A 15605-nucleotide genomic window follows, 5' to 3' on the forward strand; every position below is an offset into this window, starting at 1 on the left:
TCACTGTTGAATTTGTATTTTTAAATGTTCAAACTTACATAGAAACAATATCTATAGACCAAAAAAAACAATAAAAGTTGTATTTATTCTGCATTAAAAGATATTTTAAGTTCTATCTTTTGTATATATTGGTATAATGTAGTCTTCATCCTTCCTTGAAAAGGTCTATACTTTTCTTCTGGTGTATATTTTTCATTTTTGTGTATATTTTTGTGGTAAAATACACATAAAATTAACCATCTTAAACATTTTTGAGTATACAGTTCAGTTATATTTGCCTTTTTAATGCTGAAAAATGTCCTTTTTTCATGAAATAGTAGTAAAAACAGACTATAGTTGACTGGGGGAGCTGAGTTTTCTTGAAAACTTTTTAAGTTGGTACTTTATTTTGAAATGCTATTGGACTGAGAAAACCAGAAATCTGTGACCCACTACCTTAAAGAGTTGGGATTTAGAGAGACAGAGAGTTGGGGGGTGGAAATAGGCAAGAACAGTCATACAGAGAGGAATATGCAGGGAATTTTTTTTGAAAGGTATAGACCAGATTTGTCAAAACACAGTGCAATTAAGTTTTGATCCATTTTCAAATACTTCGTGTCTAGTCATATCCGGCTCATAATAGAAACTCAACACAGATTTGTTAACTGAGTGCAGTGAAAGTTCAAGTCAGAATCAGAAGAGCCAGAAAATAAAGTGTAAACTTCATGTTATAAACCAGAGCTGCCACCGCAGATGTTTCTAGAATGTGCAACCAATGTGCTAAGCTACCAATCTTCTCCCTCCACATAGGACCCAGGCAGGACTCAGGGCATCTAGCCACCTCTAGCCTAGATGTGTTCTGGTATGCTGTACAAATATGACACCATATTGTCTATAGACACCATGAGTGGAAGTGGGTGAGAGGCAATGAGGCAGCCACTGAAGATAACTGAGCATTGGAGAGATGATTGATGATAGCAGCATTTCCATGAAGACCATCAGGCTGGTGGGAGAGCACTAAGCGGAGCCCAAGTTAGAAGCTAGAATCATTGGTAAAAAGAGTTCCAAGATACATATAACATTAAATATCTCTCCAGATTTATTTATTCTCCCCACTTCCTTTTTAACAAGACTCTGATTCTTCCATAGTATGGTGTACATGGAATTGACTTTACCCTCAGCTCCATGAATGAGCCCTGACTGGCTTAAATCAATCAGCACTTCTCTTCCTCCATCCCACAAAGACAGACACATATCCCACGAAGAGCTTTCTTTCTTCTTTCTCTTTCCTTCTTTTCTTTCTGTCTTTCTAATGAGGACTTTTAAGGAAAAGTTTCTTACATTTCTGTTTGAAGTCGGCACGGGAAACAGGTCACTCTAAGGGGTTGGCAGCCATCTTTGCACTATGAGGGAAGAGCTTATCAGAGAAAGGAGTTGATGGAGCAGAGAAATGGAGAAAGGGAAACTTGGTCCAGATCTCAGTACTTTTAAGCCATAGAGGAAGGCTTACCTGAAGCCCTGCCCTGGACCCTGAGTTTTAAATTCCCATGTCTGCTTAAGCAGTTTGGATCTTGTTCTCTTTCATTTGCCACTGAAAAACTATGGATGCACAAGGCTAAAGTGATCCTCAGAGTAAGAGAGGAGAAAGTGGGCATTTGGGGCAATCAAGCACTCTGAAGAAGGAGTGACTATTTAAGGACAAGACAAGGTCGAGGAAGCTATGCTGAAGTGACTGGTCATGAAGGGACCAGGTGGCACTGGGCTGGAAAAGGAGGGCTGGATCTAGCTTTAACATGAAAAGAAGAGGTGCACACCTGAATGGTTTCTGTCCTGGCTTCTACTTTAACACTACAACCTTCCCCTCAGGGATAACCAAGTCCACAAGATCCTTCCCCCTCTTACCCCCAAGGGAAATGATGCAACCAGTCATTAGACAGTAGCTGGTTTAGCCATGGAAAAGAGACAGGGTTGTTGCAGCAGGTTCAGGGATTTAAAAAGGAGGATTAAAAAAGAAATGAGGGAAGGGGAGTTTGTGATAGGAGGTGGGGGGAGAAAACTGCTAAAGAAAGAAGAAACCCAGAGAATAAGAGAACAGCATAACACATTGCTCTTAATAAAGCAATGGGCCCAGGATCAAAAAGATATATCAATTCCCAAATCTGAAGCATCACTTACCAGCTGTCTTAATTCACCTAAGTGTCCCTTTCCTGTCTATAAATGAGCTTGAAAATTCCACCTTTAGTTGACCGTGAGGCTCCAAAAATATCATATAAGGAAGCCCCTAGCAGAGAGGGGTGAGCATTCATTACTCCCGGTTGTCACATAGAATAAAATGAATGAACAGCAGGCGAGGAAGAGAGGAAAATGCTGCTTTACTTAAATTCTGACCCTCTTCTATAGCAAGGAGCCAGGGTTCACTCAGTACAGAAGCAGCACTTGAGGAAGTGAAAAGAAAGGATGACACTCAAACAGATGGCTTCTGAAAAATGCCAACGTTTGCTTCCTTTTCTCTGCGTTGTGCTTGTTTCTCACGGAACCACTTAGAGAACCGAACTGAATTGGACTGACAATGCTTGAAAATTTTCAATGGGGGGCACTTAAAGAACAACGTATCATAACACATCAAAACTTCCCGAAGCTTGATTTCATGTGGCAAAGTGTGGCGCCACCTCCAGCCTAATCTGGGCTGGCTGGGGCCTGCAGGACGTCTCGGATTAGAGCGCCCGGGCCTCACGCACTGCCCCCCGGGCTGGGATGAGCTAGAGGCGGCAATCTTGAAGGCGCTTTCGTTCACCCTTGAATTCTTTATCACTAGAGCCTGCCTGGCAATTAGCTCGGGGTTTGGCGGGGTCCGACGGGGGTGGGGGTGGGGCGAGGTCCGGCGGGGGGGCGGAGGTTGCAGGGGGCAGGGGGTGGGGCGTGGCGGAAAGCAAATGTGAGAAACAAAGAGACCAGGCGGAAAGCCCCGGAGACCAGGAAGGAGAGATGGGATTCTGATTTGGCAGTGGCACCTGCTACCCGCTACTAGGAAATCATAGGACTGTTCTCGTATTTATAAGGCACCTTACTGGTAATAACCATCAGTCATCTCTAAAAGGTGCACTAGCGCTCCGCCTGTATTATCCCCTCTAATCTTCTCAGCGTCTTCTAAGGCGTCTTACTGTCACCATTTTTGTAAGGTCACACCGTCGGGGAGCCCAGCTTTGCCCCCAGGCCGCCACGCTCGGGCGGGGAGGTGGCCGAGGCCTCCGCGAGCCGCGGAGCCGCCCTCCCAGGCAGCGGAGGACCGCCGGGGCGGGGCATACGCGCAGGTTACTGCACCCTCACGACGGGGCAGGCTCAGCCGGCCTGTCACACCCAACAGCCAGCACCCCAGCTCCTTCTACCAGAGATCCCGCAGCGGTGCGCGGGCGGCCCAAAAGCTCCCCTGTCGCCCCTCCTCGCTGTGCATCCCCGCACCGTCCGCAGCCCGGAGGAAGCCCGTGCCGCCGCCGCCCTGCACGCCCGAAGTGCGCCCACCGCCCTGGAGGGGATAGGGGGCTCCGCCGCCGTCATGTTGCCAGTAGCCTACGCGGTTCTGGCGGGGTTGTTGATGCTCCCGCTGCTGGTGAACCTCTGCTGCCCTTACTTCTTCCAGGACTTGCGCTACTTCCTGCGGGTAGCCGGCGTGGCCCAGCGGGCGCGCAGCAATGGAAAGCGCCGGCCGGTGCGCACCATCCTCTACGCCTTTCTGGAGAAAGTGCAGCAGACTCCACACAAGCCTTTCGTGCTCTTCCACGACGAGACGCTCACCTACGCGCAGGTGGACCGACGCAGCAACCAAGTGGCTCGGGCGCTGCGCGACCACCTCGGCCTGCGGCAGGGAGATTGCGTGGCAATTTTCATGGGCAATGAACCAGCTTACATATGGCTGTGGCTGGGACTGATCAAGCTGGGCTGCGCCATGGCGTGCCTCAACTACAACATCCGCGGGAAGTCCCTGTTGCACTGCTTTCAGTGCTCTGGGGCGAAGGTTCTACTGGTCTCACCAGGTGAGCCTGGGGACCACCTCACCCTGGCACTGAGCTCCTTCTCTTCTTGGCAGCCTGGCATAGGGGTTGCGGGGGACGAGGGTTCAGATCGGAACTAGAGATGTAGAGAGAGGGGATGGCAACTCTTCCTCCAAACGCTAATTAGTGGTCATTAGAACCTTCCGTTGTAGAAGCTGATCAAGCCAGATACTATGTGAATCACTGTACATATAGTGTTGCTGGTAATACTTAAAACAGATAGGGTTGACTTTGTAGATGAGACCAGTCAGGCCAGAGAGGTGAAGCTTTATGATCACAGAATTGGGAGGAGGGGATTAACTAGACCTGTCTGCCTCCAGAATTCAAGTTCCTACCTGGTGCTGACAATATCTGCATTAAAATGCAGAGGGTCTAGAGTGTGAAGTCCAGAGGATCCAGAGAGACTGTTCCCTCTGCTCCTTGATTGACTGTATAATCCTGGGAAACTCACTTTCCCTCTCCATATCTTGGCTTCCTCCTCTTTCATGGTCTTCAAGGCTGCTTCCAGCTCTCAAATTCTGTTAGCCTCCCTGGATTCTCACTGCAGAAAGAGAGAATCCACCTGATCCCCAAGAAGACTTTGATCCCCTGCTGCAAGCCCTAGTGAGCCCTCATTACGTTTATAGCAACAGTGACCTTTGGTTCTGTAGTTGCCTTCTGCAACTTTTCAACAAGACTTAAAATGGTAACTTCATGCTCCAGTGGTGACCAGGTCAGGAAGAATCCAAGAATCTGTTACCCAAAGGACTGACTGGGTTTCCTATCCCAGGAAGCTTGTCCCTACACTTGAATAAGGACCAGGGATTGCTTTTCACTCTCTCAGTAAGAGGAGGCCTAAACAGGTGTGGGCTAAAAGATGTGGAGAAATAAGGAGCCAGGAAGTCTTTCTTTCTGTGCCAAGCTCTATACTGGATGCTTTTATTACCCCGAGAATTAATATATCGTTACCCCCTGTCACACAGCTGAAGAAACTGAGGCTTAAAATTCCAGCCTAGGTCTGTCTTGTTTCAGAGCTCATGACTCTCCCTACACCATGCTACCTTTCTCTTCACAAATGAAAAGTGTTAGAGCTGGAACAGACTAAGCATCCATCTTTTCTCCGCCTTCATTTCATAGTTGAGGACTCTGAAGTACGCTAAGGAGTTTGCCTAGTTACAGTAAGTCAACATGTCTATTCATTTTGGGAAGCCAGGAAACTACACACCTGTTCCATCAGACATAAAATAAATAATCCAAAAAGAAATGAAGGCTTTGTATAAAAGCTGAAAAGCAAAGAGGTAATTTTAAAGGCATAATCTGAGGTCTTCCCATGTGACATAGTGGTAAAGAATCCGCCTGCCAATGCTGGAGAGGCAAGAGACTCAGGTTCAGTTCCTCAGTCGGGAAGATACCTTGGAGAAGAACATGGTTACCCACTCCAGTATTCTTGTCTCGAGAACCCCATGGACAGAGGAGGCTGGTGGGCTACAGTCTATGGGGTCACAAGGAGTTGAACACAACTGAGTGCCTGAGCACGTGCGTGCACACGCACGCACACACACACGCACACATTATTTGAAAGAGATAGCCTTTTGAAGAAAATTCCCAACAATTTCTAGTTGCCTGGGAAGAGAGACAACTTCACTATTTAGTAACTGGAAGACTCTCTTAAACCTATTTACCAGTTGATTCAGAGGAAAGTTATTAACACAGTGATCTGGGTACCACTTCAGGAGTCATTTAAGTACTTTTTACCTGCGTATTATCCCAGGTCCCCTAGTGAGGGAGTCAAGGCCTGGGAGTTTTGTTGACAAAGAAGCTTCGATTTAAATGACTATACTGGAGTTTGGTTCTGTAATCAAATCAGAAATACAACCAGATATCTCCCCTTATGCCCAGGCAACAGTCTTCTGTCACTGAGTATTATGCTTTGGTCAGCATACATAGATAGTATAATGAAATTCCAACATTCAGATCAAATTTGAATGACTTTCCAGGGGACCTACAGCACTCTGACAGTAAACTGACCTTTGAGAGAGGCCACACATTTGAAAACCATTCTGTTTTTCCAAATCACTGAGAGACCATTACACCACATGTAGAATTGCACTCTGATCCAAAACAGTTACTGCCATGGGGGTAACAGAGTCCAAAGTTGCATGCTGATTAGTAAATGTGCCCATGTGTGAATGTGTTGAATGGACTGATTCTTCAAATTCTTTAAAGTTGGAAAGAATCTTAGAGATATCCTAAGATTAACAAGTGTGTTATATAACAAGTGTGTTGTTTATATAACTCTTAACAAGCGTGTTATACTGCAATAAAAAGTTTAGAAGAGTCACTTTAATGAGTGGAAGAATCACCTGGGGAGCTCATTTTAAAAAATAATTTCCTGAGCCTCATCCCCCCCAAAACACTGATTCAGCAGGACCGTGGGGGAGGCAGGAAAGTATATTTTTATAGCTAGCCCCATCCCACTCCTAGATGATTTGGAAACAGATCATCTAAGAAATAGGCTTTGAGTCTGGTAATTCCCACTTTGTTTAATAGTTGTTTGTTTAATAGTTGAATGAACAAAGGCCCAGAGGAGTGATATCAATTGCCCAGGGTCAGAGAGAGCTGGAGACAGAACCCAGTTGTTTTTGTCTCACTTCTAGGATGTTTTTTTATATTCTATTATGCCATCTAAACATGGGACATAAAGATAAGTTTTACAAATGTTGGAGGGGTGACAATTCAACAGGGTTTGATTCTTTACTTCAAATTTGAACCTCAGAGCACATGGGTTTCTTGAGTTTCAACTGTGTCAAATTCTGGAGTGTATGCAAAGGACTGGCACAGTGGTGTTTATGATGAAGATTGATCCCCTTGTCATGAATTTGGGGGACTCTTCACAAAGTTTAACAGGGCTCAATCCTATCAGGCATTTCAGTGCCCAATTTTTTTCATCAGAACTTATTATACTTAGAGAAAGCCAAAGACTCACAACACCTCCCTGCATCAATCAGAAACCCATCTCCCGGAGAACAGGATTTTCTCTGTGTGGTGCATTTCAGGATCCTTCTCCATGGAAGGCTCTAATGTAAGTAATCACATGGTAAAATTACCTTCAGCTATTGGAACCTCCATCAGTGTTGTAGTTGATAGAAACCAATTTGTTGGGCCAGTATTTTTTTCAAGCAGTTTCCCAAAACAGATAAGACAGGAAGCCATGTTTAATTTCATACAACATAGAATATTTTTTTTTTAAAAAAGAGTCCCCCAAATAGTGAATTTGCTTTGTTTCCATTTATGCTAACATTAAGATTGTTGCTAACCTAGCTCTTCTCCTGGAAGGATAACTCCTTCATTAGCTCACTGGCCAGGTCTACCTTGCATGGCTCAACCAATGATGCATAGCACCCCCAGGGTTGATACTCCTCTTGTATAAGGCTTTAGTAACAAAAATGGGCTTCCCCGGGTGGCACTAGTGGTAAGGAGCCCACCTGCCAATGCAGGTAGACACAAGAGACCTAGGTTTGATTCCTGAGTTGGAAAGATCCCTTGGAGAAGGACACAGCAACCCACTCCAGTATTCTTGTCTGAAGAATCCCTTGGACAGAAGAGCCTGGCAGGCTGCAGTCTATAGGGGCACACAGAGTTGGAGATGACTAAAGCAATTTAGCACCCATGCAACTTTGTGTTTCAAGATTGAGATTCAGAGAGGTTATAAAATGTTCCCAATTATCTTTGACCTGGTCTTTCAGGGTTGTAAAAAATAAAATTTGACCTCCAATGTGATAAGATAAAATGTTTCCAATAGCTTTCAAAAGTATTGCATCACTGAAAGTTCTAAAAGAGGAGAACATTCTAAAACTAGTGTCAGGACCAAAGAGAACTCTTGTCAAATAAACTTTTGAGGTTAGATGCAGAAAAGCAGATGGTATAACAATTTGATATCATATCAAGAAACATTTCCCACAAGGTACAAGCTAGTTGCCCTGGTGGGAGGCAGAGAGAAAAAGCTAAATGAGTTTAAGGATCTTACAGTCCAGTTGAGGAAATAAGTCACGTGATTGGAATGACGAGGAGAATGTGATAAGTATACTGGGATGGCTTCAGAATGCTCTAGAGGAAAAAGAAGAGAAGATGAATGTTTCTTGGGGGCATTGATAACAGAGCTGCTGCTGCTGCGAAGTTGCTTCAGTCATGACTGACTCTGTGTGACCCCATGAACAGCAGCCCCATCAGGCTCCTCTGCCCAAGGGACTCTCCAGGCAAGAATACTGGAGTGGGTTGCCACTTCCTTCTCCGTGACAACAGAGCTAGGCAAGTGCGATTGGGGAGCAGGAATTCTAGGCAGGAGGAGCCCAGAGGCATTTTTCCTCAGGTCTCCAACTCACTCCAGTATTCTTGCCTGGAGAATCCCATGGACCGAGGAGCCTGGCAGGCTTCAGACCACAGGGTCGCAAGAGTAGGACATGATTTAGTGACTAAACCACCACCAACACAATGAGTTGCTTTATTAAAGAGTTTTACTATGTAAGGACTACAGCAGGCTGGACTTAAATGTTAGTCATTTTCAAACTGTTTACTGAGGAAACTACTGTAGAGAAAATAGGACTCAGAAAACCCAAGGAATGGCCAACAGTGGTGGCCTCACACTCATGCAAGGAAATAATTTTCTAGTGCAAACTTCAGTCAAGAATCAGGGCATAGATATAGCCTGTCTCCATTCCTCTTCTGGGCTGCTCAAGGAGCAACTTAGCTGTGTTGCTTCAATGTACTTTGTCTCAACAGCTTACAGTTCTCTCAGATATCTTTGAATAATGCCTTAGTAATACCTAGCACATAGTCGTCACTCAGTAAATATTTGCGGCATTAATCAGTTCAGTTCAGTCACTCAGTTGTCTCCAACTCTTTGCGACCAGATGGACTGCAGCGCGCCAGGCCTCCTTGTCCATCACCAACTCCCGGAGTTTACTCAAACTCATGTCCATTGAGTCAGTGATGCCATCCAACCGTCTCATCCTCTGTTGTCCCCTTCTCCTCCTGCCTTCTGTCTTGCCCAGCATCAGGGGCTTTTCCAATGAGTCAGTTCTTTGCATCAGGTGGCCAAAGTATTGGAGTTTCAGCTTCAGCATCAGTCCTTCCAGTGAACACCCAGGACTGATCTTTAGGATGGACTGGTTGGATTTCCTTGTAGTCCAAGGGACTCTCAAGAGTCTTCTCCAATACCACAGTTCAAAAGCATCAATTCTTCAGCATTCAGCTTTCTCTATAGTCTAGCTCTTATATCCATACATGACTATTGGAAAAACCATAGCTTTGACTAGACAGACCTTTGTTGGCGGCATTAATAAGTTCCATTTTTTAAAAAAAGTTCCATTATTTTGGTTAGTTGTAACAAGCTTTCTTCTTTGAAGTTTAAGAACTATTGGGATGGTCATGAGGGCATGAAAAAAAATGATATTAAAACAGTCAAATATATCCTGATCTGAGAAAATCCATTTAGACCCAATCTGCCCCAGGCCCATCCTCTCCCTACCACAGACTTAAAAATTTTTTTAATATAAATTTATTTATTTTAATTGGAGGCTAATTACTTTACAATATTATATTGGTTTTGCCATACATTGACATGAATCCACCATAGGTTTTTTTAAACTTTTTATTTTATATTGGGAGATAGCCAGTGGGCTGCCGTCTATGGGGTCGCACAGAGTCGGACACGACGGACGCGACTTAGCAGCAGCAGCAAGCAATGCTGTGAGAGTTTCAGGTGAACAGCAAAGGGATTCAGCCATACATGCACATGCATCCATTCTCCCCTAAACCCCCCTCCCATCCAGGCTGCCACATAACAGTGAGCGGAGTTCCCTGTGCTAGTAAGTCCTTGTCGGTTATACATTTTAAATACAGCAGTGTGTTCGTGCCCATCCCAAACTCAAACTATCCCTTCTCTCCTTCCCCTCCGACCCGGCAAACATAAGTTCATTTTCTAAGTCTGTGAGTCTGTTTCTGCTCTATAAGTAAGTGCATTTGTATCATCTTTTTAGATTCCACATATGAGGGATGTCACAATATTTCTCCTCTGACTTACTTACAGTATGATGCTCTCTAGATCCATCTATGTGGCTGCAAATGGCATCATTTTGTTCTTTTTTATATCACAGACTCATTTTGCCTCCCAGTTTTCTTCTGGCAGAGGGCTACAGGAGAGACTCTCTCTCTAGGACTCACTGCCAGAGAAGGAGCTGGTGATGGGCACAAAATGGGCTGCTGGGGAGAGTTGTGCCCAGGATGGAACGGCACAGAAACCCATACAACAAATGAGGAAGGTATTCAAGAGCTAGGATCCCAGCCGAGTAGCCCAAGGTCTGAAGACAGAGCTCGCTTAAAGACGTTCTGTAAAATTTTTCTTCTTGACCTGCTCATAACTAAAGCTTACAAGGGAGGACAATTGTACATCTCCATTCAAAAACAAACCAGCACATTGCTGGCATGTATGAGAATGTTTATCAGTTTATTTTCTTTAGCAATAAGAACAGAGTGAAGGGGTAAAGACAAAATAAATTCTAAATCTGCAGTGAATGTGATTGAATTAGGAAGAAGGATAGAGTTCAAGTTATACTGCATACTGAATGTAAGCAGCCAGTGTTTGAAAAAGACCTCCCACAGCCTCTGAGAAACTGGGAGTACACAGGTGGTAGATAGGTGACTTGTTTGCTTATGGATATCAAATGATTATATAGGGCCTGGTATGTTCTGGTAATCTCTGACAAGGAATTACCTTTGATTCTAGGGCTAGTTAGAAAGCAAGATACTTTGACCAAGAACTTTAACTGAGAGAAGTGAAAAATAATGTTAAGAAATTATGTAACTATATAAATATGAGATGAGAGTGTATCTCCCTGCTAAAAATTTCTTTACTCCTGAGGGACTGAGCCTTGATTAAACGTCTTTCTGACCTCAGGCTGATTTGCATCGTGGAGGGAAGGTGAGGGTATGCGAAAACTGCATTCAGTTGTGTCTCTTTGAGAACTCATGGGCGGTAGCCCCATAGGCTGTAGCCTGTCAGGCTCCTCTGTCTTTGGGGTTTTCCAAAGAAATCCCACTCTGGGATTTTCCAGAGTGGGTTGCCATGCCCTTCTCCAGGGGATCTTCCTGACCTAGGGATTAAACCCAGGTCTCCTGCATTACAAAAAGATTCTTTACCATCTGAGCCGCCAAGGAAGCCCTAGGGGAGGTTATGCATGCCTCCTCTATCTGGAGGGTGTTCTATGACACTGTGTTGATGTACAGACCATATGCTAGATTATTCATTACTATAATTCCAAACTGCCAATAATAGAAATGAGAAATCACAGTTACAAACTGTATTTTTTAAACATTTTCAGACTGTCTCCATGATCTCTGTTAGAACCAGTTTGTTTCAGTTGCCTTTCTGACTGAAGGAAAGTCTTCAATCCTGATTTGTTCATCTGCCAACCAGTTCACATCATTCTGAAATTCTGATCAAAACCATTTCTTTTTACTGCCTTCTTTTCAAATCTTACTTTATTGGTAAACATTTCTGGGGTGCTTTATGTAACTAACTTGGTTAGTTACTCACTCCATGAGGCAATCTAATAGCAAAACAAACTACTAGATTGAATGCTTTTCCTATTTAAAAGCAGTGGGTTTAGCCAGTAGCATTTTGCCACTTTGGTGATGAAGACTGATTCAGCTCACTACCCACGCTTTCTCGCTACTTTCAAGGAATGGGCCTGTGTCCTCAGAAATTTCTCTTCTGACCTTCTTTAAAAAAAAAAAAAAAGTAAATGGGAGAGGAAACTTCATATGCTAACCTGATTTTTTTCTTTTCTATAAAATGGATTTTAAGGAGTGCAGATTTTACAATCAGTTGATTTTCCATCATCCAAATGTGTACTGCTTTCTCTGAGATTCTATAAGTGAAAGTGAAAGTGTTAGTCACTCAATTGTGTCCGACTCTTGTCTCCTACATTACAAGCAGATTCTTTATCATCTGAGCCACCAGGGGGGCTCTCTGGGGTTCTACACCCATCCATGATTTCAGCTCAGGCTAATGAAGAAAGGACAGATCTACTGTACACCCTTCAGGTGCAGGAAACCTCCTGTGAATACTATTTCTCATACCCATGCTTTTCATAAAACTTGAGGTTATTCTCTTCATCAGAAAGACAAATAAGTGATGATCCATATTACTATTGAAAGGCAGATCCGAATGCTTTCACGAGCACTGAGCATGTCAGGTAGACAGTGTTTTCCAAAATTTTAAGGTCCTTTACCGAACTTGAACTTGAATCACTAGTACAAGAAAGTGGTAATCCTTGAAGCCCAATATAATTCTTTTCATTTTGTATGTAATGATCCATATAGAGACTCACTGAGCTTCTGTCCTCACTTGTAAAAACAAGGTTACCGTCGTCTATAACACAGGATTGTTGGGAAAATTATGTGAGGTGATGTATGTAAAGCTACTATACAAACTGTCCTCCACAAAAGAAATTCGTAAACTTTTAATCAGTAAGAATGAAAGGTGTGGTGGATGCTGTGATGCGCTGCCCAATTCCCCACTCCAGGACTGAGGTACTCCTTCCTCTGCTGCTGGAGGCATTGGCTACTGCCAGCTATCAGCCGAGGACCATTCCAGGACTTGCCGTTGGTTGAAGAAAGCCACTTTGCCCAAGGTCAAGCACTACCTCCCCAATCTGCATCCAGTGACTGGTTGGTGGGCAGGCACAGAGGTAGAACCCACTTTGTTTCATTTGGGACAGCCTGAAGGGCCATCCCTGGCCCAGAGTCCCCGTAGGATCAATTGAGGGAGGCCACTGCGCGGCTGCATCGAAGCACAATCTCTTTCTCCATCCAGTCTACCTCCATTGCAGCCCCGCAGGCATCACTCCCAAGAGGATCCCTACACAAAGGTCTCAGAATTCCAGGGAGCTCAATCTGTGTCAAGTAGAATTATTTGATCTTATGTGTCCTTGTTGATTGCCACATCTATCTTAAGTGGGTTTCCCTGGTGACTCAGATGGTAAAGAACCTGCCTGCAATGCAGGAGACTCAGGTTTGATCCCTGGGTTGGGAAGATTCCCTGGAGAAGGGAATGGCTACCCACTCCAGTGTGCTTGCTTGGGAAATTCCATAGACAGAGGAGCCTGGTGGGCTACAGTCCTTGGGTACAGAAAGACACAACAATATGGGCACACGGACACAACTGAACAACTGACACTTTCACTTTTCACTTACTCTTCAGTAAGCAGATTTATAGTAATAATTACTCAAAACATTCCTGTGTGAAGCAGAAAACGTGGGGGCCAGTCCTGTTTATAACAGATTTAAGAAAAGACATTAAATATTAAATATACAGTTAATGAGTTACATTCACATCCAGAATTTCCCTGCCAATCTCAGTTTATATATGTATGTATAGATGTATTTATATAAATATTGCCATGATGGATTCATGTCAATGTATGACAAAACCAATACAGAATTGTAAAGTAAAAAATAAATAAATAAATAAATATTGCATCTTTAGTTTAAAGGGGAAATGTCTGCTACCATAGGACATATGTTGTTCAGTCTTTAAGTTGTGTCTGACTCTTTGGCACCCCATGGACTGCAGTACACCAGGCTTCCCTGTCCTTCACTATCTCCCTGAGTTTGTTCAAACTCATGTCCATTGAATCCGTGATGCCATCCAACCATCTCACCCTCTGACGTCCCCTTCTCCTCCTGCCCCCAATCTTTTCCAGCATCGGGGACTTATCAGGAGGGTAAAGTAAAGGTCAGTATAGGACATGTAAGGTATGCCTTGATAGGATTGGGAGCCACTGGAACCTCAAGTCAATATCCAAACATAAATTCTACACCAACAGCCCAGAGGTCAGATAAAGAAACTGCTGGGCAGGGGCAATGGCCTTCCCTTCAGATAAGATGACCTCTGTGAAAGGTCAGGGATTATAAACCAAAAGCATGCAGAGGGCCAAGTGGAAACATGAGGGAACAGAAGCCGCAGTTATCCAGATTACTTGAACTGTGATCAAGCATGATACCTGCTTAATTGCATTTCCTTTTATCTTTATTATTCTGTTGTTGTTGTTCAGTCACTAAGTTGTTACATGGACTGAAGCACACCAGGCCGCCCCGACCCTCACTACGTCCTGGAGTTTGTCTAAGTTCATGTCCATTGAATCAGGTGATGCCATCCAACCATCTCATCCTCTGCTCCCCTCTTCTCCTTTTGCCTTCAATCTTTTCCAGCATCAGGGTCTTTTCCAATGAGTTGGCTGTTTATTTTATTATTACTATTATTATTTTATGTAATAATTATAAATTATATAAGAAACTACTAATTTTGGATATATCACTAATGCCTACATACATCTACTTTCAAAAAATTACAGAAAAAATTAAAGTCTCTTTTGACTTATAATTTTTCTCTCATCAAGACTTATCAAATCTTGTCTGTTCTACCTCCCAAACATCTCTTAAATGCATCTACTTCTCTCTAGGCTCTGTGGCTACCTTAATGCAAAGTTTGATCTACCAAATGGCCTCCCTACCTCTGGTCCTTGCCTTCTCCAACCCATGTACCTGATGTAAGCCAGAAACCTGGTCCCCACCTACATCCAGTTTCTTCTTCCAACGTTTTTCCCTCTCATTCTACATTGCAGTCAGCTTTAGCCTCTTTGAGCTGCTCTGGCATCCTGCTGTTTGCCTCTGGGCTTCCCTGGTGGCTCAGACAGTAAAGAATCTGTCTGCAGCACATGACACCTTATTTTAATGGATTATTTCTTGATTCCTCCCCCTTAGACCTGGGCTCTGTGAAAACAGTATCTGCTGTACACACTGTTGCTTCCAGGGCTGAGAACCATGCACATAGGAAACACACTTTAAATAGATGTCAAATAACTGTTAGGAGAGAGAGAGGAGAGGAATAAGAAATAATCCAGGGAATTTATGAACATACTATTTAACTAAATAGGCTCAGTCTCAGGTAGAAGAGAAGGAGGGAGAGAGACTTCGTAATTCTTTAAGTAGCAATAGTAGTTTTGTTTTGTTTTTAATTTACTTTTGTGTCCCTTACTTTGATATAAGACATACTTCTATCACAAAAATGATTTAATTTTGCATTTGACTGGAGATTTATCAATTCACAGTAGCGCAGTATCTAAATCCTTGAACGTCAACAGCTTTCGCTTATTCCTCTGTCTCTTCCCCAGTGGCTAATACTTTGTGTAGATTCTTTCAGCTGTAAACACTTGTTAAGCACTTATGGCAGGGCCAAGATGATCAAGTTATAATCCCTTCACCTCAAAGTTTTCACTGCCAAACAGAGGAGAAAAAGAAGTGAAGCGTGTCACACTACATACTAAACACACTGCTAGGCGTATAATGCAAACTCCTATGGGAGGACCACAGAGTTAAATGCAATGAGACTGTTTTGAAAGATGAACAGAAGTTTTTCCAGTGACCGGGGCTGGGGGCAGGAGAGCGTTCCAAGCAGATGAAACCACCTGGACAAAGGTGGTAAGATGTGAGAATTATGGCTCCATTCACTTCAGATAAATCAGCGTGGTTAGAGGA

The 15605-nt window shown here is 43.7% G+C and overlaps 1 protein-coding gene across 1 annotated transcript in view; it reads left to right on the forward strand.

The window, feature by feature from the left end:
- Positions 1 to 3517: 3517 nt before the first annotated feature.
- Positions 3518 to 15605, forward strand: part of SLC27A2 (solute carrier family 27 member 2) — a 50596-nt gene continuing 38508 nt past the window's right edge. The window contains exon 1 of the mRNA XM_040226491.1: positions 3518 to 4010. Coding sequence (XP_040082425.1) covers positions 3533 to 4010 — 478 coding nt within the window. The 5' untranslated portion in view covers positions 3518 to 3532. The remainder of the gene's footprint in view (positions 4011 to 15605) is intronic.

The sequence above is a fragment of the Oryx dammah genome, unplaced genomic scaffold, assembly GCF_014754425.2.
Source record: "Oryx dammah isolate SB20612 unplaced genomic scaffold, SCBI_Odam_1.1 HiC_scaffold_26, whole genome shotgun sequence".
Classification (NCBI taxonomy): Eukaryota; Metazoa; Chordata; class Mammalia; order Artiodactyla; family Bovidae; genus Oryx; species Oryx dammah.